This window comes from Dendrobates tinctorius, unplaced genomic scaffold, assembly GCF_039654945.1.
Source record: "Dendrobates tinctorius isolate UK_male_01 unplaced genomic scaffold, ASM3965494v1 ptg000326l, whole genome shotgun sequence".
NCBI lineage: Eukaryota > Metazoa > Chordata > Amphibia > Anura > Dendrobatidae > Dendrobates > Dendrobates tinctorius.
The window spans coordinates 10881217-10908078 of record NW_027361993.1 but is presented as its reverse complement, the minus strand read 5'-3'; the positions used below and the strand labels follow the sequence as shown (position 1 = coordinate 10908078).

General features: G+C 46.2%; 1 protein-coding gene across 1 annotated transcript in view; it reads left to right on the top strand.

Moving 5' to 3' along the window:
- The first annotated feature begins 3586 nt into the window (after positions 1–3586).
- The window catches only part of LOC141074197 (taste receptor type 1 member 1-like), a 140827-nt gene continuing 117551 nt past the window's right edge, over positions 3587–26862 (top strand). The window contains exon 1 of the mRNA XM_073561747.1: positions 3587–3883. Within this exon, the coding sequence (XP_073417848.1) occupies positions 3620–3883 (264 nt within the window). The 5' untranslated portion in view covers positions 3587–3619. The remainder of the gene's footprint in view (positions 3884–26862) is intronic.

Below are 26862 nucleotides of genomic sequence, written 5' to 3'. Positions count from 1 at the left end.
TCACCTGCGGATTGTACAAAATCCGCGCGGATGAATCCGCACCTTTTCCGCAGCGTGTGCACACAGCCTAAGGCTTGTTTGTGAAATCACCTCACAGGGATTTCTCTTCATCATTGCAGTTTGCTGCATTTTTTTGCATTTTTTTGTCCTTGTTTTTTTTAATATATTACCATGCACACATATGATTATTTAGAGCGCATTGTGTGTACTATTGTACTTTAGGCTCGCTTTTGGAATCACCTCTCAGGGATTTCAATTTTGTGTGTGATTTATCATTAGTTTTATATACTGTGCCTTGCAAAAGTATTTGGCCCCCTGGAACTTTTCAACCTTTTCCCACATATCATGCTTCAAACATAAAGATACCAAATGTAAATTTTTGGTGAAGAATCAACAACAAGTGGGACACAATTGTGAAGTTGAACAAAATTTATTGGTTATTTTAAATTTTTGTGGAAATTCAAAAACTGAAAGGTGGGGCGTGCAATATTATTCGGCCCCTTTAACTTAATATTTTGTTGCGCCACCTTTTGCTGCGATTACAGCTGCAAGTCGCTTGGGGTATGTCTCTATCAGTTTTGTACATCGAGAGACTGAAATTCTTGCCCATTCTTCCTTGGCAAACAGCTCGAGCTCAGTGAGGTTTGATGGAGATCGTTTGTGAACAGCAGTTTTCAGCTCTTTACACAGATTGTCGATTGGATTCAGGTCTGGACTTTGACTTGGCTATTCTAACACCTGGATAAGTTTATTTGTGAACCATTCCATTGTAGATTTTGCTTTATGTTGGGGATCATTGTCTTGTTAGAAGACAAATCTCAGTCCCAGTCTCAGGTCTTTTGCAGACTCCAACAGGTTTTCTTCAAGAATGGTCCTGTATTTGGCTCCATCCATCTTCCCATCAATTTTAGCCATTTTCCCTGTCCCTGATGAAGAAAAGCAGGCCCAAACCATGATGCTGCCACCACCATGTTTGACAGTGGGGATGGTATGTTCAGGGTGATAAGCTGTGTTGCCTTTACGCCAAACATATCATTTGGCATTGTTGCCAAAAAGTTCGATTTTGGTTTCATCTGACCAGAGCACCTTCTTCCACACGTTTGGTGTGTCTCCCAGGTGCCTTGTTGCAAACTTTAAATGACACTTTTTATGGATATCTTTAAGAAATGGCTTTCTTCTTGCCACTCTTCCATAAAGGCCAGATTTGTGCAGTGTATGACTGGTTGTTGTCCTATGAACAGACTGTCCCACCTCAGCTGTAGATCTCTGCAGTTCATCCAGAGTGATCATGGGCCTCTTGGCTGCATCTCTGATCAGTCTTCTCCTTGTGTGAGATGAAAGTTTAGAGGGACGGCCGGGTCTCGGTAGATTTGCAGTGGTATGATGCTCCTTCCATTTCAATATGATCACTTGCACAGTGCTCGGTTGTGAGTTCATTTTTCCCTTCACCAGTGAGGTCTGATGAACTCCCTCTTCTGGCGAAGGAAGGTAGTAAGGCTGATTACCAAACAGCTGAGCAGGTAGATGATGACTGGGTCACAGGAACTGATGACTGGATATAAGGCAGCCGACGCCCTGCTGCCTTGCCGGTGATTTTCCTGCTGGATTCTTGGAGACCAGTCTGATTTCTGCTTCTCAAAGCTAAGTTTTGCTCTGCCTTTTGTACACTTTAGTTCTGGTTTTGTTTGACTTGTTTTTTGGAGTTCAGCCATCCCCGGCCGGGGGTGAGCTGAATTCCATTTTTGTCTCTGATCTGTTGATCTCTGGCTCTGTCTTCAGAATATACCTGAGTGCTGATATAGTCTTTTTGAAGCCTAGCGACTGCAGGGCCTGTTTTTCCTATCAGTCTGTTGGTTCATTTTTGGATAGGGTTTTTGCGGATTGCAGACAGCAGCTTTTCTATCCTGTCCTATTTAGTTAGCTTGGGCCCCATCATTTGCTCAACCTATCTTTCTATCTGTGTAAGTGTTTTTCATCTTGCTTCACAGTCATTATATGTTGGGGGCTGCCTATTGCTTTGGGGTCTGCTCTGGGGCAGTTTAGATTTCCCCTTTCTGTCTTTAGGCTAATTTAGTTCTCCGGCTGTGATCGAGAGGTCTAGGGCACCGTAGGAACCCCCCACGGCTACTGCTAGTTGTTGTGGATAGGTTCAGGGGTCTGTAATCCGATAGCTTCCAACTTCTCCGTTTTCCTGGACTTGGCTATTATTTTTGTTTTTTCCTCCTTCGGTGACTCATCCATAACAGTGCTCCTTGGGATGTTTAAAGTTTTGGAAATCATTTTGGATCCACATCCGGCTTTAAACTTCTCCACAACAGTATCACGGACCTTCCTGTTGTGCTCCTTGGTCTTCATGATGCTCTCTGTGCTTCAAACAGAACCCTGAGACTATCACAGAGCAGCTGCATTTATACGGAGACTTGATTACACACAGGTGGATTATATTTATCATCATTAGTCATTTAGGACAACATTGGATCATTCAGAGATCCACAATGAACTTCTGGAGTGAGTTTGCTGCACTGAAAGTAAAGGTGCCGAATAATATTGCACGACCCTCTTTTCAGTTTTTGAATTTCCACAAAAATTTAAAATAACCAATAAATTTTGTTCAACTTCACAATTCTGCCCCACTTGTTGAATCTTCACCAAAAATTTACATTTGGTTTCTTTTATGTTTGAAGCATGATATGTGGGAAAAGGTTGAAAAGTTCCAGGGGGGCTGAATACTTTGGAAAGGCACTGTACATGGGATTTTTTTGTAAGTTTTTTTTTCTTTTTTTACACAAGATTAACCTCATTTATGCACTTAGCACTTTATAATAATTTTATATGCTTGAACGTTTCTTGTGGGGTTTGGTATTTACATTTATGACCTCTTATTTTTGCAGAAATTTTGGTATACCAATTATTATTGTAGGTCATAATATAATATATGTATATATGTTACCATTTTTTGTGTGTAAAAATAACCGTGGCATTTACTACATGTCCCTTGATCCGTGTCCTTTGATTTGTGGTTTTCACGTCTTGATATGATTCTTATGGATACATAAAAAAAAATGTTTACAATAAAAATATTTTTGCATTATTTTTTGCTCCAGTCATCCTTTTTTCTCTATTCATTTTTGGAGTTGTGTGTATTATTCTTGTATTTTGGATGTTTGCAATTTTCATTTCATTAGACTGTGTTAATTAGTTAAACATTTTGATTACCCTGATACAATCTAGCAAACGATCATGAGAACACTGTATTTTGTTGATGTGCACTGTTCAGACTGCATGAAGCCCACTGCCACGTCACGGTGAACCTCTAAGGGGGTCCCTAGCCTGAAAGGTGCAGCGTCGTGTGTAACCTGCCGTCACAGCGACAGTGCACCAGCAGGGTGGGCGACCTGGTCCCCATGACCTACAGTTATATAGCGTCCTCTCTTTTTTTGTTTTAATAGGACCAGCACTCCTACTCTATATTGTATTTATGAACCAGGAGGCCCAGGATGAACAGTTCTATAGGAAGCAATTTAACACTGTTGTACAATGTAAAACGGGACCGTTTTATCGTAGTTTTTCTTCTTACAGAACCACATTCAATTCCCAAGGTTATCATTTGCTGCAAGCAATGAGATTCGCCATTGAAGAAATCAATAACTCCAGTTTGCTTCTCCCCAATGTCACACTGGGGTACGAGCTGTATGACACCTGCTCAGATTCTGCCAACATGTACGGGACGCTGAAGATCCTCTCCCAGTGTAGCGCACCTTATATAAAGATGGAAAACAACTTTACTGACTACGAAATGAACGCCATTGCCTTAGTTGGGCCCGCCAGCAGTAATTTTGCTTTTGATACAGCAAGTATATTAGGAAAATTTCTTGTTCCGCAGGTAAGTCTTCTGGGGCTACAATCAGAATCAGAATCAAAGGCAGCGTTCATATAATCATTTACACCATAAATCTGGCATAAAAGCTTTGAAAAGTCACAAAATTATGAGACTTTTAGCATTTTCATGCCACATTGGATCAGCTCCGTCAAAATGGATGGAGCTAGGGAAGATCTGACAGGGGGCATAGCCACGTCAAATTCATCAAATCTGCTGATGTTTTTAAAACCAGAAATGCTACTCCAGTCCCAGACTAGAGGGGCATCTCTGGCGAATGTCACTTACTAGAGGTGTCAAGTTCATTAAGTGGCTTTGTAATTAATTTGACACAGTGTACCCTTTCAAGACTAGGGTAGAGTGAGCCTGCACCATGCCAGTCCTGATAAATCACCCCCATAGTGATTCCTGACAGCTGCCAATAGGAGGAGCACAATGCATACAGATTTTATAGCTTCCTAAACTAGCTGTATATCTCCATATGCAGTTAGGCCCCCCTAGTGGCTGCAGCAGGGAAACAAAATTTGATAATTGTGAGAAAGTAAGGGCTAAGTGAATGGAGGGTGATGCTCTGTGAAGAAAGACTGTCAAAATAATGTAATAAAGCATGCAACTCAGGATCAATACAAGATCAGCAATCATTTAATGTACAGGTGCATCTCACAAAATTAGAATAACATCAAAAAGTTAATTTATTTCAGTTCTTTAATACAAAAAGTGAAACTCATATATTATATAGAGTCATTACAAACAGAGTGATCTATTTCAAGTGTTTATTTCTGCTAATGTTGATGATTATGGCTTACAGCCAATGAAAATCCAAAAGTCATTATCACAATAAATTAGAAAACTTTATAACACCAGCTTGAAAAATGATTTTAACCCCTTTACCCCAAGGGTGGTTTGCACGTTAATGACCGGGCCAATTATTACAATTCTGACCACGGTCCCTTTATGAGGTAATAACTCTGGAACGCTTCCATGGATCCTGGTGATTCTGACATTGTTTTCTCATGACATATTGTACTTCATGATAGTGGTAAAATTTCTTTGATATAACTTGTGCTTATTTGTGACATAAACGGAAATTTGGTGAAAATTAGAAATGTTGGCCTACTGAAATGTATGTACAGTAAATGCACTCAATACTTGGTTGTGGCTCCTTTGGCATCAATTACTACATCAATGCGGCGTGGCATGGAGGCGATCAGCCTGTGGCACTGCTGAGGTGTTATGGAAGCCCAGGTTGCTTTGATAGCAGCCTTCAGCTCATCTGCATTGTTGTATCTGGTGTTTCTCATCTTCCTCTTGACAATACCCCATAGATTCTCTGTGTGGTTAAGGTCAGGCAAGTTTGCTGACCTATCAAGCACACATACTGTTGTTTTAAACCAGGTATTGGTATTTTTGGCAGTGTGGACAGGTGCCAAGTCCTGCTGGAGAATGGCATTTCCATCTCCAAAAAGCAAGTCGGCAGAGGGAAGCATGAAGTGCTCTAAAATGTCCTGGTAGACGGCTGCGCTGACTTTGTGGTCTTCATAATACACAGTGGACTCATACCAGCAGATGACATGGGTCCCCAAACCATCATTGATTGTGGAAACTTCACACTAGACCTTGGAAATCAAGGTCCCAGAGTCAGGAGGAAGAGTAGAGAGGCCACAATCCAAGTTGCTTGAGGTCTAGTGTGAAGTTTCCAAAATCAGTGATGGTTTGGGGAGCCATGTCATCTGCTGGTGTAGGTCCACTGTGTTTTATCAATATCAAAGTTTTGAATTTTAGCCTCTTCCCGACATTTTACGTATTATCCCATCCATGTGCCCTGGTCCTTAATGCCCATGGACGGGATCGTACGTCATAGCGATCAGCTGCGCTCACGGGGGAGTCAGCTGATCGCTGCCGGGTGTCAGCTAATTATCACAGCTGACACCCGGCACTACGTTAACAGCCAGCACAATGCGATCAAATATGATTGCAGTGACCCGCCCCAGAGGCAGTAGGGTACTCGGTGCCGGGCCCGTTGATTTTAATGGGAGATGTCACAGTGGCAGTGACCCGGTCCGTGGCCTCAGGCAGTCAATGTAAAACGGGGTAGAGTGATGGGGATAAAGTTATTGAGATGATTCATGATGCCACCTGTGGTTTCTGGTCAGTTTGACCAGAGCTGCAGGGTAGCTTCTCTGGGACTGATGGTGTGGTGCAACAATGATGTTGAAGCTCCCCACAGGTGGAGCTGTAGTCCCAGGGCAGTAGTAATAGGTGTTTTGGGAGAGGGTGCAGTGTTAGGTACAGAGAAGTAGCAGTGCTGAAGGGGTTGTGGGTCGCCCTCCCAGGGCTGTGGGGTACTCGGTACCGTGCCGGTCTCTCAGGGGGAGGTGTCACAGCAGCGGTGACCCAGTCCGTGGCCCTGGGCACCCATGTAAAAGGGGTTTGAGTGATGAAATAAAGTTTATGAGTGATTTGTGACGCCACCTGTGGTGTTCAGCAAAGGAGGTGTTAAGCCGACGCTGCAGACAGATCCTCTGGGACAAATAGTGGGGTGCAGCAGTGATGTTATAGCCCTCCACAGGCAGGGCTGTAGTCCCAGGGCAGAGTAGATGAAGCGAATAGGTGTTGAGGAAGAGGGTGCAGTGTCTGGCACAGAGATGTAGCAGTGCTGAAGAAGTTGCAGGAAGAAGGCAAGGACATAGCAAAGTGCAGTTTATTTACCTTTAATTTGTAAGTGCAGTCCAGGGTCCAGATTACAGATGGCACAGGAGATGATTAGCCTGGAAGCAACTTAGGAATCTCTCTCTCAGATGGGTTGTGTAGTCTCCTCTCTAGCGCTTACTTGAGCTACATGCAGTACTGTGTTACACTAAAGTTCCTCCTTCCCTTTTGGATCTACCTCGTATGGCAGACAGCTGTAGCCCTCTATTTCTCTTGGCTCACCCGTCGCTGTTGTGCCTCCGAGTCTTAGGTGGGAATAGAGCATTTTCAGCTTCCTATTCCTCTGGTATCTGTTGCAGGACCTTCAGTATCCATACAACCATGGAGACCAGGCTCCAGATCATGTGCTATCACTGGGAGGGAGCTCTCTATCCTCAGCTCAACCTCCAGCTTCTCTCCACACATCTACACTCATTTCCCTCCTCACACTAACTACCTAATTTCCCCTCCTGGCCCCCAGAGAGAAACTCTTCCCCTTGGTATTGGTTCCGAGCTCCCTCTGCTGGCCTGGAGTGGGAACTGTGTTGCATGACATGGTTAACTGCTAGAGAGACCCTTCATTGCTTCTAAGCCTGACATCACCCTCCCTGGAGGAAGGCAATGCCACTGTGGCGGCCATGCTCCTGGGGGCGCCACATTTCCCCCTAGTGCAATTCAGCACTCCTGGGCTGATGAAAAACATACACAACATATAAACAAATAAACAAGTATAATTTTACAAGATTTAGAAAAATGAAAAAATTACAAAAGCCAAAGGCTCCAAAAATAGTCCTGTGATGATAAGTCCATGCATCAACGTCCATGGTCTATTCCTGGGCAAATGGTGAACTATGTACAAAGTTAGTGACCACACCTAGTCCAGTGGCCAAAATGTCCATAACACAAATGGGAAAACTCAACAAGGAAATTTCTTACAAAATATATGTAGGCACAAAACTTGAACAGTTACATATATACATGTTAACACTTACATTACTTTAACTTAGTTATATGCGGAATCTGATGGGTGGTATACCTTGAGTAGTACGGGTAGATCTACGTAACACTGGTGTTGTTGGGGACCTAACTGGTTGTGTGGTGCTAACTACTGGTGTAGTGTGTGTTGTACTGAATACGTGGTTCTGTGTAACACAGGGATACTAGACTTCCTAAGACCACTTCTACTCATTGTGGGCATGACCGATTCACCACTGGCAGGGCGAGGATTCTCTGGCTCCACTGCTGGTGTGGCTTCCACTGCTTGAACTTCCTGATTCTCAGAGTTCTCATGAGTCACTTCTTCTTGTACTACCAGTTGGGGAAATGTCAACACTGGCACCACTATGGCATCATTTACTTTAGCCCAATTTGCAGGGAATTCTCCAAGAATAGTGCTGACCTTTTCTTCTTCTATGGGTTGGATGTTATTTTGTTCTTCTGTTCTTTCCTTTAGCTGGTCAGGGCATAATTTCAAATGATCCCTCAATATTGCTGCAGAGGTTTCTCCTCCATCTTTACTAATAAGGCACACCTTGGTATTGTCAAAGTTTGAGGGTAGAATGGTGCAGGATTCAGCTTCCCATTAGTCATCCAATTTATGCATCCTCCTTTTCCTCTTTAGGACTTGTTCTCCTGGTGACAAGGGACTGCAGGTGCATGTTGATTGTAGTGCCTTTCTTGTTTTTGTCTTGCCTGAGCTAGACTCTTTTCCACACACTCTTGTACTCTTCTGTACTGTTGCTGCCGTTCTGTTTCCCAGTCAGCATTTAGTGAGGTCACCTCAGGTGTAAGGACTCCCATATTCAAATCAATAGGCAACTTGCCAGGCCTCGCTCTCATTAGGTAGGCTGGAGTGCAGTTGGTGGAATTCACAGGAATGTGATTGTAGAGGTCAACCAGATCTGGCAACTTTTCTGGCCACAGATTCCTCTCTTCCAAAGGCAAGGCCTTCAGTAGGTCGATCACCACCTGATTCAGATTTTCACACATGCCATTGGTCTGTGGATGGTACGGTGTTGTCCTGATCTTCTTGCAACCGTACAAGTTACAGAATTCCTGGAACACTTCTGCCTCAAAAGCTGGACCTTGATCTGTAAGCACTCGCTCGGGGTATCCGTGTGGTCGACAAAAGTGCTGTTGGAAGGCTCTGGCTGCTGTCCTGGCTGTTTGATCTTTGACAGGCACAACTACCAGGAATCTTGAGTAGTGGTCAACGATGGTAAGAGCATAAATGTAGCCTGAACGGCTTGGAACCAGCTTCACATGGTCCAGGGCTACCAACTCGAGTGGTTGTTTGGTTATTATTGGCTGCAAAGGAGCTTTTTGGCTGTTACGGTCCTTTCTGCGCAGGTTGCATTGTCCACACTCCCGGCACCAATTTTCAATGGCTTTCCTCATACCAGCCCAGTAGAATCTCCCGGAGCAAGGCTTCCAACTTCTTCCATCCGAAGTGTCAAGCTCCATTGTGGTATGCTTCAAAGACCATTGATGCCTCCCTCTTTGGGACTACCTCTTGCCAGACCAACTCATGAGTGCGGGCATTGATACTCCTCCGACACAGCTTTCCCTCATAGATGAACAGCCTGCCTCTTTCCTTCCACAACTGCTGGATTTCTTCGGGAGCATACGACTCTGGGCGTGAGTCAGCTTGTGACAGTAGCTCCTTCACCAGGCAGACTGCCGGCTCACTATCCTGCGTTTCTGCCCAGTCATGATGAGGCAAGGGATATAGGGTAGCCTCTTTCAAGACAGACTGTCTGTTTCTCACTCCTTGGGCACGTTGGGCCGCAATTGGCCGGTGGAAGGCAGGTAGCTCAAATTTCTTCGAGTGCCTCAGGGTCTTCTCCTGCATCTGGCAGGTTAGGCATTCTGGACAGCGCATCAGCATTGGCATTCTTGTGCCCTGCTCAGTACTTCATGGTAAATTCATAGCTAGACAGCCGAGCCATCCATCGCTGCTCCAGTGCACCTAGTTTGGCAGTTTCCAAGTGAGTCAACGGGTTGTTATCCGTGAAGATGGTAAACTTGGCTGAAGCTAGGTAATGCTTGAATCTTTCAGTCACAGCCCAGACTATGGCAAGGAACTCCAGCTTGAAGGAACTGTAGTTGTCAGAGTTCCTTTCAGTGGGACGAAGCTTCCTGCTGGCGTAGGAGATCACTCTTTCTTTGCCATTCTGTACCTGTGACAGTACTGCTCCCAGTCCCACGTTGCTGGCATCAGTATATAACACAAATGGTTTGTCATAATCTGGGTAGGCCAGAACTTCATCTCCTGTGAGAGCCATCTTCAGACGAGTGAAGAACCTCTCCAGTTCCTCATTCCATACAAAGGTGGAACTTTTCTGTTTTGCTTTCTTGGACTGCCCCACCAGAAGATTTTGCATAGGGGTGGCTATTTCAGTGAAGCCTTTGATGAACCTTCGGTAGTAGCCTATCAACCCGAGAAATTGGCTTAATTCATGGAGGTTGCTGGGCTTCGGCCAGTCCCGGATGACGGTGACTTTGTCAGAATCTGGTGCCGCACCTTCTGCACTCACTACATGACCGAGGTACTGTACCTTGGGCTTTAGGAGGTGGCATTTGGAAGGCTTCACTTTCAGGCCAAAGTTGGACAAGGCTTCAAACACCTCAGCCAGGTGCTTCAGATGGTCTTCATAAGTTTTGTAGAAAACAATGACATCATCCAGGTACAACAGGACTGTCTCGAAGTTCTTGTGTCCCAGACAGCACTCCATCAGCTGTTGGAATGTTCCAGGAGCGGTGCAGAGCCCGAACGACATGTAGTTGAACTCGCAGAGTCCCATTGGGGTGGTGAAGGCCGTTTTCTCCTTGTCTGCCTCTGCCATGGGAACCTGCCAATACCCACTAGTGAGATCCAGGGGGGAAAAATAGGTAGCAGTTTTAAGTGCAGCTAATGATTCCTCAATTCTAGGTAATGGGTAGGCATCCTTATGTGTAATGCTGTTAATTTTTCTGTAATCAACACACATTCTCATGGTACCATCCTTTTTCTTTACAAAAACTATGGGAGCTGCCCAGGGGCTACAACTGTCTCTGATCACCCCAGCTTCCTTCATCTCTCTCAACATACCTTTGGCACATTGGTATTGTGTTGGGGGTATAGGCCGGTACCTTTCTTTAATGGGTGGATGATCTCCAGTGGGGATATGATGTTGAACCCCTTTTGCCTTCCTAAAATCTAGAGAGTGTTTACTGAATACCCGCTCATACTCCTGAGTCACTCTGTAAACCCCATTCTTTTGGTATGAAGGTGTGGAGTCAGTCCCCACCTGCAGTTGCTGGCACCACTCCTCCAGCTGCTTTACAGAGCCATTGTCCTCCACCTGGTCGGATGAGACCAAGGGCTCTGCTGCCTGCATTGCATTATTACTGACAGTGAGTAGCTTAGTAACTGTGGCATACTGAGGTATTGTGGCCTCCTCCTCCCCACAATTCAAAAGGCGTACAGGTACTCTCCCTTTACGTACATCAACTACCTCTCTGGCTGTCAGGACAGTGGGCCTGCTATCAGAGTATACTGGCTCTACCAATGCCTGGTAATCTTTTCCTCTGAGGCCTATGGCTGCCCGACACCAAATCAACATTTGACATCTGGGGGGTATTGCAATGGGGAAAACATCACTCACTCTGACGCTGCCAATTTCTCCGCCAGAGAGTTCTACCTGGTGTCTTTGCATCAGGGCCTTGATCTCCTTCTGCAGGACTCGTTGTTCACTGGAACCAGCAGTCTCAGCCACCTGTTGCAACAAGACAATAACCTTGGAAAGACAATTTTCAATTACATTTGTACCAAGAGTCATCATGGGATTACATTCTCGTCGATCAATATCCACAACTATCAGACCTTGAGATTTTAACTCTACTCGACCCAATTTAACAGTAATTTCTTTACATCCTACTTGTGGTAAAGACTGACCATTACTGGCAACCACTGTGAGTTCATCACTTGGGCCACGAGTAAGTTCAGAGTCAGCCCAATAACGCTTGTAGAGGATATAGGGCATAGTGGTCACCTGGGAGCCAGTGTCCAGCAAAGCGGTCATGGGGATGCCGTCAATCACCACTGGAAGGATCGGTCTCCCTCCAACATACTTGGCTCGCCAGTTCCTTGGACCTTGTGGTCCTACTCCTGGAGGTTGGCCCTCTGCCCCAGGGGTTGCTCATTTAAATAACAGAATCTTGCAAGGTGGCCTGCCTTGTGGCAGTGACGACAGATGGGACGTCCGTCCTGGTCATAGCGATTGTTGTTTCTCCCTCGGAGTGGCGAGGTTCTCCTCTTCCGGAGCCACGGGACATCCTCTGGACTGGAAGCAAGCTGGATCTTCTCCTTGGAGGACACCTGCAGGGACTGCAAGGTTTTAGTAAGTGCAACCATACCTTTGGTCAACTCCTGGACCTGAAGACACAGTTGTTCAGTTGGATCTTTATCCAGAGTCTGTGCATCAGCCTCCACAGGGATGAAGGGAAAGATGTTGCTTCCTGGTGGTAGGTGATCGCTGGGCGCCCAGGGGGCACTGGACGGCTGACAGTTGGTTCCTGCAGCACCCGGATAGCCCTGTCCTTGAAATCAGCAAAGTCTAGATCAGGGTTCTGTAGGGCTATGATGCGCAGCTGTGCTCTGTGGGTGCTGGATAGGAGTCCATCAATAAATTGCTCCTTTACCAGTCCGTCTCCATCTTTCACACTGTCAGGGTCAATCTGCTTGACGGCTCGCAGCGCCTCCTGCAGGTTAAGAGCATAGTCCCATATACTGTCCTGCGCTTTCTGTTTACATCCAAAGAACCTCATCTTGATTTCAGCTGCAGTCCGTGTGTCAAAGGTGCTTCTTAGCTTAGCCAGGATCTTTTTAACAGTCTCTTTGTCACTGTCCTGCCAGGCTTTTACTTCCCTCTGTGCTGCACCTCTTAGCTGCCCAATAAGGATGTTCACCTTCTGGCTTTCAGATAGAGGATACACCTCAAACAAACTGCACAGTCTCTCTTTAAATTCACTCAGGGTATGTGACTCCCCTGAATACTGCGGTAGCAAGGCTGCTCCCGGTATGTAAGGCATAGACAGCGGCATTATGGGGACCGCTGCAGTGGGCGCTGTTTCTTGCAGTGCCCTAGAAGCAACACTGGCTGCTGGATTCAGTGGCGCTGTGGGGTCTGCGTGGGCGTCCGCCGCTGCATCGGCACGTGCCTCGGACATTCTCCTTCCTCCCTAGTTAACGGTTGCCAGGCCCCGGGGTTGAGCGGCTTACCGGCTGTAGGCCTCAGCTCCTACCTTCTTGCGCGCTGTCCTCTTCCCACGCAGCACTTCACTTCCTCGTGCTCTTTGGCAGGCTCCGTCCACGAAGGCCCACCTCTTTGGGTTCCCACGCACGCCAAGCAGCGGGATAATGGCAGTAAAGGCGCCAACAGTCCACAGTACACAAAACAGTCTCTGGCACACAGGACCCGGGGATACCGGGCTCCGTAATCCTGTTCGTGATGCCAAAAATGGGTCGCCCTCCCAGGGCTGTGGGGTACTCGGTACCGGGCCGGACTCTCAGAGGGAGGTGTCACAGCTGCGGTGACCCGGTCCGTGGCCCTGGGCACCCATGTAAAAGGGGTTTGAGTGATGAAATAAAGTTTATGAGTGATTTGTGATGCCACCTGTGGTGTTCGGCAAAGGAGGTGTTAAGCCAACGCTGCAGACAGATCCTCTGGGACAAATGGTGGGGTGCAGCAGTGATGTTATAGCCCTCCACAGGCAGGGCTGTAGTCCCAGGGCAGAGTAGATGAAGAGGATAAGTATTGAGTAAGAGGGTGCAGTGTCTGGCACAGAGATGTAGCAGTGCTGAAGAAGTTGCAGGAAGAAGGCAAGGACACAGCAAAGTGTAGTTTCTTTACCTTTACTTTGTAAGTGCAGTCCAGGGTCCAGATTACAGATGGCACAGGAGATGATTAGCCTGGAAGCAACTTAGGAATCTCTCTCTCAGATGGGTTGTGTAGTCTCCTCTCTAGCGCTTACTTGAGCTACATGCAGTATTGTGTTACACTGAAGTTCCTCCTTCTTCCCTTTTGGATCTACCTCGTATGGCAGACAGCTGTAGCCCTCTGTTTCTCTTGGCTCACCCGTCGCTGTTGTGCCTCTGAGTCTTAGGTGGGAATAGAGCATTTACAGTTTCCTATTCCTCTGGTTTCTGTTGCAGGACCTTCAGTATCCATACAACCATGGAGACCAGGCTCCAGATCATGCGCTATCACTGGGAGGGAGCTCTCTATCCTCAGCTCAACCTCCAGCTTCTCTCCACACGTCTACACTCATTTCCCTCCTCACACTAACTACCTAATTTCCCCTCCTGGCCCCCAGAGAGAAAATCTTCCCCTTGGTATTGGTTCAGAGCTCCCTCTGCTGGCCTGGAGTGAGAACTGTGTTGCATGACATGGTTAACTGCTAGTGAGACCCTTCATTGCTTCTAAGCCTGACATCACCCTCCCTGGAGGAAGGCAATGCCACTGTGGCGACCATGCTCCTGGGGGCGCCACAGTTGCAGGAAGAAGGCAATGACACAACATGGTGCAGTTTCCTTTACCTTTACTGTGCTTTGTCAGTGCAGTCCAGGATCCAGGTCACAGGTGGAACCGGAGCTGATTAGCCTGGAAGCAACTTAGGGATCTCTCTATGCAGATGGGTTGTGTAATCTCCTTCTTAGCGCTTATCTGAGGTACTTGCAGTACTGAGTTACACTGAAGTTCCCCTTGCTTGCTCTCTTTAGAACGCCCCTCGTATGGCAAGCAGCCGTAGCCTTCTATCTCTTCTGGCTCACACACGTTACTGCTGTGCCTCTAGGTCTTAGTTGGGAACAGAGCATTTACAGCCTTCTGTTCCTCCGGTTTCTGCTGCAGGACCATCAGCATCCATACAACTTCGGATACCGGACTCCGAACCATGCGCTTGAAGCCAGAAGTGAGCCTGAATTCCCCTCAATCCTCCAGCTCCTCTTTTCCACATCCGCACACTTAGCCCTCCTCACAGAACTCCACTCACTTCCCTTTCCTGGCCCCAGAGAGCATCTCCTCCCCCAGTTTGGTTCAGAGCTCCCTCTGCTGGCCTGGAGTGGGAACTGTGCTGTGTGCTGTATTTAGCTGATAGAGAGACCCTTCATTGCTTCCAAGCATGACATCACCCTCCCTAGGAGGAAGGTAATGCCACTGTGGCGACCATACTCCTGGGGGCACCACATATCCCCCTAGTGCAATTCAGTACTCCCGGACTGAAGAAAACATGCAAACACATATAAACAAATGAACAATTGTAACTGTTATAAGATTTAAAAAAAATGAAAAATTACAAAAACCAAAGCTCAAAAATAGTCCTAGTGACGATTAGTCCATGCGTCAATGTCCATGGTCCATTTCCTGAGCAGTTGGTAACTATATACAAGTAGAGTTTTGGCCACACATAGTCCTGTGGCCCAATTGTCCATCAAAAACAAAATAAGATATTCAAAAAGTTCTTACAGAGTCTGTGTAGGCACGTAAGCTTGAAAAGTTGCATATTTACAGTTTACCATTCACATAACTCATTTATATACGAAACCTTAGGGGTGGTATACCTTGGGTACTGCGGACAAACCTACGTAGCACTGGTGTTGTTGGGGACCATACTGGATGCCTTGTGTTAACTACTACTGGTGTAGTGTGTGTTGTACTGGCTACACTATTGGTGGTTCTGCGTAGCACAGAAATATTAGATTTCCTAGGACCACTTCTACTCACCGTGGGCATGACAGATTCACCACTGGCAGGGCAAGGATTCTCTTGCTCCACTGCTGGTGTGGCATCCACTGCCTATACTTGCTGGTTTTCAGGGTAGTCTTGAGTCACTTCTTCTTGCACTACCAGTTGGGGAAAGGTCAAAACTGGTAACACTATGGCTTGATTCGCTCTAGGGCAATTTGCAGGGAATTCTCCAAGTACAGTGTTTACCTTTTATTCTTCCTCTATGGGCTGAAGGGTGTTTTGCTCTTTCATCCTGTCCTTTAGGTGGTCAGGGCACAGTTTCAGATGATCCCTCGACACTGCTGATGAGATTTCTCCTCCATCCTTACTGATAAGGCACACTTTGGTGTTGTCAAAGTTTGATGGTAGGACGGTGTAGGGTTCAGCCTCCCATTGGTCATCCAATTTATGCATCCTCCTTTTCCTCTTTAGGACTTGTTCTCCTGGTGACAGGGGAACTGCAGGTGCTTGTTGATTGTAGTTCTTTTCCTGCTTTTGTCTTGCCTGTGCTAGACTGTTTTCCATGCACTCTAGTACTCTCCGGTATTGCTGCTGCTGCTCTGTATCCTAGTCAGCATCTGGTGATGTCACCTCAGGTGTAAGGACTCCCATATCCAAATCAATAGGCAACTTTCCAGGCCTCGCTCTCATTAAGTAGGCTGGAGTGCAATTGGTGGAATTCATAGGAATGTGATTGTAGAGGTCTACCAGATCTGGCAACTTCTCTGGCCACAGATTCCTCTCTTCCAAAGGCAAGGTCTTCAGTAGATCGATCACCACCTGATTCATCTTTTCACACATGCCATTGGTCTGTGGATGGTACGGTGTTGTCCTGATCTTCTTGCAACCGTACATGGTACAGGATTCCTGGAACACATCTTCCTCAAAGGCTGGACCTTGATCTGTAAGCACTCGCTTGGGATATCCGTGTGGTCGACAAAAGTGTTGTTGGAATGCTCTGGCTGCTGTCCTGGCTGTTTGATCCGTTACAGGTACGACTACCAGGAATCTCAAGTAGTGGTCAACAATGGTAAGAGCATAAACGTAGCCTGAACGGTTTGGGACCAGCTTCACATGGTCCAGGGCTACCAACTCAGGTGGCTGTTTGGTTATTATTGGCTGCAAAGGAGCTCGCTGGCTGCTACGGTCCTTCCTGCGCAGGTTGCATTGTCCACACTCCCGGCATCGCTTTTCATTGGCCTTCCTCATACCAGCCCAGTAGAATCTCTCCCAGAGCAAGGCCTCCAACTTCTTCCATCCGAAGTGTCCTGCTCTATTGTGGTACACTTCCAAGACCATCGATGCCTCCCTCTTTGGGACTACCACCTGCCAGACCAACTCATGAGTGCGGGCATTAATACTCCTCCGACACAGCTTTCCCTCATAGATAAACAGCCTGCCTCTTTCCTTCCACAACTCCTGGGTTTCTTCAGGAGCATCTGGATCTGGGCGTGAGTCAGCTTGTGACAGTAGCTCCTTTACCAGGCGGACTGCGGGGTCGCTATCCTGCATTTCTGCCCAGTCATGATGAGGCAATGGATTTAGGGTGGCCTCTTTCACCATAGATCGTCTGTTTCTCACTCCTTGGGCACGTTGGGCTGCAATTGGCTGGTGGAAGGCAGGTAGCTCTATTTCTTCGAGTGCCTCAGGGTCTTCTCCCTCATCTGGCAGTTTGGGCATCCTGGACAGCGCATCATAATCTGGGTAGGCCAGAACTTCATCTCCTGTGAGAGCCATTTTCAGTCGAGTGAAGGACCCCTCCAGTTCCTCATTCCATTCAAATGTAGGACTGTCACGGTCCTGTCAGCGCCGGCGTGCAGCCACCGCTGAGCAGGGACGCACCCACACTGCAGGGGGGCCCGGGGTCAGATACGGCCGGGAAACTCAGGAAAACAGGAACTGGAGACGCTGAAGTTAGCAAGCAGTGAAGGACCCATTGGTGTGGTGAACGCTGTTTTCTCCTTGTCTGCCTCTGCCAATACCCACTAGTGAGATCTAAGGTGGAAAAATAGTTAGCAGTTTTAAGTGCAGCTAATGACTCTTCAATTATGGGTAATGGGTAGGCATCCTTATGTGTAATGCTGTTAATTTTTCTGTAATCATCACACATTCTCATGGTACCATCTTTCTTTTTCGCAAAGACTATTGGAGCTGCCCAGGGGCTACAACTGTCTCTGATCACCCCAGCTTCCTTCATCTCTCTCAACATACCTTTGGCACATTGGTATTGTGTTGGGGGTATAGGCCGGTACCTTTCTTTAATGGGTGGATGATCTCCAGTGGGGATATGGTGTTGAACCCCTTTTGCCTTCCCAAAGTCTAGAGGGTATTTGCTGAATACCCGCTCATACTCCTGAGCCACTCGGTAAACCCCATTCTTTTGGTATGAAGGGGTGGAGTCAGTTCCCACCTGCAGCTTCTGACACCACTCCTCCAGCTGCTTTATAGAGCCATTGTCCTCCACCTGGTCACATAAGACCTTCTCTTCTCTTCTCTCTCAGTCCTTGGCCCCCTTCTCTTCTCTCTCTATACAGCCCCAATTGGACAGACCATCAGCAGATTTGGCTTTCAGTACCATCTTTATGCTGATGACACACAACTGTACACATCATCCCCTGACCTTACCTCCGCTGTACTACAGAACGCCACTGACTGTCTGTCTGCAGTCTCCAACATCATGTCTGCTCTCTATCTGAAACTCAACCTCTCCAAAACTGAACTTCTTCTGCTCCCACCATCTACTAACCTCCCTAAATCTGACATTTCCCTCTGTGTGGGTGGCACCATAATAACACCCCGACAGCAGGTGCGCTGTCTGGGTGTTATGTTCGACTCCGATCTCTCCTTCACCTCCCATATACAATCTCTTGCCCGCTCATGCCGCTTACACCTAAAGAACATCTCTAGAATCCGCCCTTTTCTCACCATGGAAACAACAAAAACTCTCACTGTCGCCCTGATCCACTCCTGCCTAGACTACTGTAATGCTCTATTAATTGGCCTCCCTCTCACTCGACTCTCCCCTCTCCAGTCTATCCTTAATGCAGCAGCCAGGGTTGTCCATCTGGCTAATCGTTTCTCAGACGCGTCCGCTCTTCGCCAGTCGTTACACTGGCTGCCAATTCATTACAGGGTACAATTCAAAGTACTTGTTCTCGCCCACAAAGCTCTCCACAGTGCGGCACCCCCTTACATCTCCTCCCTCATTTCTGTCTATCGGCCTAACCGACCGCTGCGCTCTGCAAATGACTTTCGACTAACCTCTGCCCTAATCCGTACCTCCCACTCCCGACTCCAAGACTTCTCCCGTGCTGCGCCAATCCTCTGGAATGCTCTACCCCAAAATATTAGGACCATCCACAATTTGCATAGTTTTAGGTGCTCGCTCAAAACACATTTGTTCAGAGCGGCCTATCACATTCAGTAATCAAAGTCATGTTTGTGTGTGTGTAGCCCATTCACTATCTCCATCTAACCCCCACCCCCTGAAGATGGCTGGACCGTCATTGTAAATACATCATTGTAAATACAAACCTGTGCTTTGTATCCCCCCCACCTCATTGTAGATTGTAAGCTCCACGAGCAGGGTCGTCTTATTTCGCTTTAATTATTGTATTGTTAACGTTGTTACTTATGACTGTTGTGTTTGAAACTGTTCAACTGTAAAGCGCTGCGGAATATGTTGGCGCTATATAAATAAAGATTATTATTATTATTATTATTATTATAAGGGATCTGCTGCCTGTATTGCGTTGTTACTGACAGTAAACAGCTTAGCAACTGTGGCATACCGAGGTATTGTGGCCTCCTCCTCCCCACAATTCAAGAGGCGTACAGGTACTCTCCCTTTGCGGACATCAACTACCCATCTGGCTGTCAGGACAGTGGGCCAGCTATCAGTACACTGGCTCTACCAATGCTTGGTAATCTTTTCCTCTGCAGCCTATGGCTGCCTGACACCAAATTAACATTTCACATCTGGGGGGTATCGCAATGGGGAATGAATCACTCACTCTGACATTGCCAATTTCTCCACCAGACAGTTCTACCTGCTGTCTTTGCATCAGGGCCTTGACCTCCTTCTGCAGGACTCGTTCACTGGAACCAGCAGTCTAGGCTACCTGTTGCAACAAAACAACCTCGACAAGACAATTTTCAATCACATTAGTACCTAAGCTCATCATTGGGTTACATTCTCGTCGATCAATGTCCACAACTATCAGACCTTGAGATTTCAACTCTACTCGCCCCACATTAATGGTAATCTCTTTACATCCTACTTGCGGCAAAGACTGACCATTGCTGGCAACTACTGTCAGCTCATCACTTGGGCCACGAGTAAGTTCAGAGTCAGCCCAATTCCGCTTGTAAAGGATATATGGCATAGTTGTCATCTGAGAGCCAGTGTCCAGCAAAGCGTTCATGGGGATGCCGTCATTTACCACTGGGAGGACCGGTCGCCCTCCAACATACTTGGCTCGCCAGTTCTTTGAGCCTTGTGGTCCTACTCCTGGGGGTTGGCCCTCCGCCCCAGGGGTTGCTCGTTTAAATAACAGAATCTTGCGATGTGGCCTGCCATGCGGCAGAGACAACAGATGGGACGTCCGTCGGGGTCATAACGATCGTAGTCTCTCCCTCGGAGTGGCGGGATCCTCTTCTTCCGTGGCTACGGGACATCCTCTGGACTGGAGGCCAGCTGGATCTTCTCCTTTGAGGACACCTGCACGGACTACACAGGTTTGGCAAGTGCAGCCGTATTTTTGGTCAGCTCTTGGACCTGAAGACGCAATTCTGTAGATGGATCATTATCCAGAGTCTGTGCATCAGCCCCCACAGGGCTTGGGGGGGAAAGATGCTGCTTCTTGGTGGTATGTGATTGCTGGACGCCTAGGGGGCGCTGGACGGCTGACATTTGGTTCATGCAGCACCCAGATAGCCCTGTCTTTAAAGTCTGCAAAGTCTTGATCAGGGTTCTGTAAGAGCATAGTCCCGTATACTGTCCTGCACTCTTTGCTTACACCGAAAGAATCTCATTTTTATTTCAGCTGCAGTGCCAGTGTCAAAGGTGCTTTTGAGCTTAGCCAGAATTTTTTTAACAGTCTCTTTATCAGTGTCCTGCCAGGACTTTACTTCTCTTTGTGCTGCACCAGTTAGCTGCCCAATAAGGATGTTCACTTTTTCGCTTTCAGAGAGAGGATACAATTCAAACAAACTGCAGTCTCTCTTTGAATTCATTCAGGGTATGTGACTCCCCTGAGTACTGCGGTAACCAGGCCACTCCCGGTATATAAGGCATGGACAGCGGCATTATGGGGACTGCTGCAGTGGGTGCTGGTTCTTGCGGTGCCATTGGAGCCGCAGCTGCACTTGCCCCTGCATCTTGCGGTGCTGTGGGTGGTGCGGTGGCATTCACCGCTGCATCTTCCCTTCCTCAGACATTCTCTTCCCCCCCTAGTTAACGTTGGCCAGGCTCTGTGTCTCACTGGCTTACCGGTCACCGCTCCACAGGCTGGATGATCAGGGGACGCCGGGACTGCAGGCCTCTGCTCCTCACTCCTGCCCGCTGTCTCTTCCCGCGCAGCACCTCACTTTTCGCACTTTCTGGCAGGCTCCGCCCATGACGGCACGCCCCTTTGGCTTCCTGCACGCGCCAAGTGGTGGGGTAATGGCGGCAAATGCACAATAAGTCCACGGCACACAACACATTCTCTGGCACACAGGACCCGGTGGCACCTGGCTTTGTAAATCCTGTTCGTGATGCCAAAATTGACCCACCCCTGAGGCAGTAGGGTACTCGGTGCCTGGCCCGTTGATTTCAATGGGAGATGTCACAGTGGCAGTGACCCGGTCCGTGGCCTCAGGCAGTCAATGTAAAAGGGGTAGAGTGATGGGGATAAAGTTATTGACATGATTTGTGACGCCACCTGTGGTTTCTGGTCAGTTTGTCCAGCGCTGCAGGGTAGTTACTCTGGGACAGATGGTGTGGTGCAGCAATGATGTTGAAGCTCCCCACAGGTGGAGCTGTAGTCCCAGGGCAGTAGTAATAGGTGTTGAGGGAGAGGGTGCAGTGTAAGGCACAGAGATGTAGCAGTGCTGAAGGGGTTGCAGGAAGAAGGCAATGACACAACAGGGTGCAGTTTCCTTTACCTTTACTGTGCTTTGTCAGTGCAGTCCAGGATCCAGATCACAGATGGAACAGGAGTTGATTAGCCTGGAAGCAACTTAGGAATCTCTCTATGCAGATGGGTTGTGTAGTCTCCTTCCTAGCGCTTATCTGAGCTACTTGCAGTACTGAGTTACACTGAAGTTCCCCTTGCTTGCTCTCTTTAGAACGCCCCTCATATGGCAGGCAGCCGTAGCCTTCTATCTCTTCTGGTTCACACACGTTACTATTATGCCTCCGAGTCCTAGTTGGGAACAGAGCATTTACAGCCTTCTGTTCCTCTGGTTTCTGCTGCAGGACCATCAGCATCCATACAACTTTGGATACTGGACTCCGAACCATGCGCTTGAAGCCAGAAGTGGGCCTGAATTCCCCTCAATCCTCCAGCTCCTCTTTTCCACATCCGCACACTTTGCCCTCCTCACAAAACTCCACTCACTTCCCTTTCCTGGCCCCAGAGAGCATCTCCTCCCCCAGTTTGGTTCAGAGCTCCCTCTGCTGGCCTGGAGTGGGAACTGTGCTGTGTGCTGTATTTAACTGATAGAGAGACCCTTCATTGCTTCCAAGCATGACATCACCCTCCCTAGGAGGAAGGTAATGCCACTGTGGCGACCATACTCCTGGTGGCGCCACAGCAGTGTTCCGGGGGCATAGGGAAGCATCGCGCAGGGAGGGGGTTCACTGCCTGCTTCCCTGAGACCCTCAGAACAACGCGATATGATCGTATTGTGATCTGACACTATATAGTGATTTCCCACCCTGGGACAAAGTAATAAAAAAAAAATAACGTGTAAAAATAATTTTTTAAAAATTCCTAAATAAAAAAAAAATACTCCCCAATAAATTCATTTCCTTTGTAAAGAAAAAAACAATAAAAGTACACATATTTAGTATTGCCGCATCCACAACGACCAGCCCTGTGAAACTGTCCCGCTAGTTAATCCATTTAGTGAACCCCTTTAAAAAAAAGGCAAAAAGCAATGCTTTATCATCATACCGCCAAACAAAAAGTGCAATAACACATGATCAAAAAGATGCATATAAATAAACATGGTACCGCTGAAAATGTCATCTTGTCCCACAAAAAACGAGCCACCATACAGCGTCATCAGCGAAAAAATAAAAAAGTTATAGCTCACAGAATAAAACGATGCAAAAATAATGATTTTTTTATATAAAATTGTTTTTATTGTATAAAAGCGCCAAAACATAACAAAATGATATAAATGAGGTATCGCTGTCATCGTACTAACCCGAGGAATAAAACAGCTTTATCAATTCTACCACACACGGAATGGTGTAAACACCTCCCTCCAAAAAAGAAATTCATGAATTGATGTTTTTTATTCAGTCTGCATCCCAAAAATCGGAATAAAAAGCAATCAAAAAATGTCATGTGCCCGAAAATGGTACCAATAAAAACGTCAACTTGTCCCAAAAAATAAGACCTCACATGACTCTGTGGACAAAAATATGGAAAAATTATAGCTCTCAAAATGTGGTGATGCAAAAACTATTTTTTGTAATAAAAAGCGTTTTTTAGTGTGTGACAGCTGCCAAACATAAAACCCCGCTATAAATAGTAAATCAAACCCCCCTTTATCACCACTTTAGGATAGTTTCACACTAGCGTTTTTTTGCACGCGCATACAAAAAACGCATCATGCGTTTTGTATGCGTTTGCTGCTTTTTTGCGCATGTGTTTTAACCATTTTTTAGCCATTTTTACTCTTAAAATGCATGCATTTTTAAACGCAGACGTGCACATGTCCATGCGCACATCTGCGTTCCCATAGACTGTAATGTGTTTTTTTGCGCATTCCGTGCGCATGCGTTTTTTTGAGACACGTCGGACGGACCAAAAATGCAACAGGTAGCGTCCGGCGCGCTTGGGCGCACACTACAAAAAACGCATGCGCACGTAAAACGCGTACGAACGCGTGCAAACGCTAGACCATGCGCACCCATGTTAAAGAAAGGGGAAAAGGACGCATATATGCGCAAAAACGCAGCGCAAAAAACCGCTAGTGTGAAACTAGCCTAAGTTAGGGAAAAATAATAAAATTAAAAAAATGTATTTATTTCAATTTTCCTGTTAGGGCTAGGGTTAATGACTAGGGTTAGGGCTAGGGTTAATGTTGGGATTAGGGTTAGGGGTGTGTTGGTGTTAGGGTTGGAGTTAGAATTGGGGGTTTCCACTGTTCAGGCACATCAGGGGCTCTCCAAATGCGGCATGGCATCTGATCTCAATTCCAGCCAATTCTGTGTTGAAAAAGCCAAACGGTGTTCCTTCCCTTCCATGCTCTGCCATGCGCCCAAACAGTGGTTTACCCCAACATATGGGGTATCAGCCTACTCAGAACAAATTGGACAACAACTTTTGGGGTCCAATTTCTCCTGTTACCCTTGGGAAAATAAAAAATTGGGGACTAAAAGATCATGTTTTTGGAAAGAATATGATTTTTTTATTTTCACGCCCGGGCGTTATAAACTTCTATGAAGCACTTAGGGGTTCAAAGTGCTCACCACACACCTAGATAAGTTCCTTGGGGGGTCTAGTTTCCGAAATGGGATCACTGTTTAGGCGCATCAGGGGTTCTCCAAATGCGACATGACACCCGCAGACCATTCCATCAAAGTCTGCATTCCAAAATCTCACTACTTCCTTTCCGAGCCCCGACGTGTGCCCATACAGTAGTTACTCCCACATATGTGGTATCAGCGTACTCAGGACAAATTGGACAACAACTTTTGGGGTCCAATTTCTCCTGTTACCCTTGTAAAAATAAAAAAACGTTTTATTTTCAAGCCCGGGCGTTATAAACTTCTGTGAAGCACTTGGGGGTTCAAAGTGCTCACCACACATCTAGATAAGCTCCTTGGGGGGTCTAGTTTCCAAAATGGGGTCACTTGTGGGGGGTTTCCACTGTTCATGCACATCAGGGGCTCTCCAAATCTCCGTCTGATCTCAATTCCATCCAATTTTGCGTTGAAAAAGTCAATCGGCGCTCCTTCCCTTCTGAGCTCTTCCATGCGCCCAAACAGTGGTTTACTCCCACATATGGGGTATCAGCCTACTCAGGACAAATTGCACAATAACTTTTGGCGTCCTTTTTCCCTTGGGAAAATAAAAATTGGGGGTGAAAAGATCATTTTTGTGGAAAAAATATGATTTTTTAATTTTACGGCCCTACGTTATCAACTTCTGTGAAGCCCTTGGGGGTTCAAAGTTCTCACCACACATCTAGATAAGTTCCTTGGGGAGTATAATTTCCCAAATTTTGTCATTTGTGGGGGGTTTCCACTGTTTAGGCACATGAGGGGCTCTCCAAACGCGACATGGCGTCCGATCTCAATTCCAGCCAATTTTGTGCTGAAAAAGTCAAACGGCGCTCCTTCCCTTCCGAGCTCTGCCATGCGCCGAAACAGAGGTTCCCCCCATACATCAAGTATCAGCGTACTCAGGGCAAATTGCACAATAACTCTTGGGGTCCAATTTCTCCTGTTACCCTTGGTAAAATAGAAAAAAATTGGACCTGAAGTAATTTTTTTGTGAAAAAAAGTTAAACGTTCATTTTTTAAAAACATTCAAAAAATCCCTGTGAAGCACCTGAAGGGTTAATAAACTTCTTGAATGTGGTTTGAGCACCTTCAGGGGTGCAGTTTTTAGAATGGTGTCACTTTTGGGTATTTTCTATTATATAGACCCCCTCAAAGTGACTTCTAATGTGATGTGGTCCCTAAAAATAAAATGGTGTTGTAAAAACGAGAAATCGCTGGTCAAATTTTAACCCTTATAACTTCCTAACAAAAAAAAAATTTTTGGTTCCAATATTGTGCTGATGTAAAATAAACATGTGGGAAATGTTACTTATTAATTATTTTGTGTGCCATATCTCTGTGATTTAAGGGCATGAAAATTCAAAGTAGGAAAATTGGGAAATTTTCAAACTTTTCACCAAATTTCCGTGTTTTTCACAAATAAATGCAAGTTACATCAAATTTTTTTTACCACTATCATGAAGTACAATATGTCACGAGAAATCACCAGGATCCATGGAAGCGTTCCAGAGTTATTACCTCATAAAGGGACATTGGCAGAATTGTAAAAATTGGCCCAGTCATTAACATGCAAACCACCCTTGGGGGTAAAGGGGTTAAAATCAATTTTCAAACTGGTGTTAGGCTAGTTTCACACTAGCGTTTGGCAGAGCTGCGGAGGACTGCTGGCTTCCTCCGTGAAGCTCCGCCCACTGCCGCACCTCCTCCGGTCAGCTCCACCTATGTCTGCATGCGGCCTGTGTACCTATCTTTAACATTGGGTACGCAGGCCGTGCAGATGTATGCAGATGCGTCTGCATGCGTCGTTTTGACGAATTGGCGACCGCAACAAATTGCAACACGTTGCGTTCGACTGTCAAAACGACGCATGCCGAAAGCTAGTGTGAAACTAGCCTTACAAAGTATTCTACTTTACTGAGATAATGACTTTTGGATGTTCATTGGCTGTAAGCCATAATCATCAACATTAACAGAAATAAACACATGAAATAGATCACTCTGTAATGACTATATAATACATGAGCTTCACTTTTTGTATTGAAGAACTGAAATAAATTATCTTTTTGATGATATTCTAATTTTATGACATGCACCTGTATATACACAGTGACTACACCAGCAGAATACGTAGTGAGTGCAGCTCTGGAGTATAATACAGGATGTAACTCAGGATCAGTACAGGATCAGTAATGTAATGTATGTACACAGTGACTGCACCAGCAGAATAGTGAGTGCAGCTCTGGAGTATAATACAGAATGTAACTCAGGATCAGTACAGGATGATTAATGTATGTATGTACACAGTGATTGCACCAGCAGAATATTGAGGGCAGCTCTGGAGTATAATACAGGATGTAACTCAGGATCAGTACAGGATCAGTAATGTAATGTACAGTGCATTGCAAAAGTTTTTGGCTCCCTGGAACTTTTCAACCTTTTCCCACATATCATGCTTCAAACATAAAGATACCAAATGTAATTTTTTGGTGAAGAATCAACAACAAGTGGGACACAATTGTGAACTTGAATAAAATTTATTGGTTATTTTAAATGTTTGTGGAAATTCAAAAACTGAAAAGTGGGGCGTGCAATATTATTCAGCCCCTTTACTTTCAGTGCAGCAAACTCACTACAGAAATTCATTGTGGATCTCTGAATGATCCAATGTTGTCCTAAATGACTAGTGATGATAATTATAATCCACCTGTGTGTAATCAAGTCTCCATATAAATGAACCTGCTCTGTGATAGTCTCAGGGTTCTGTTTGATGCACAGAGAGCATCATGAAGTCCAAGGAACACAAC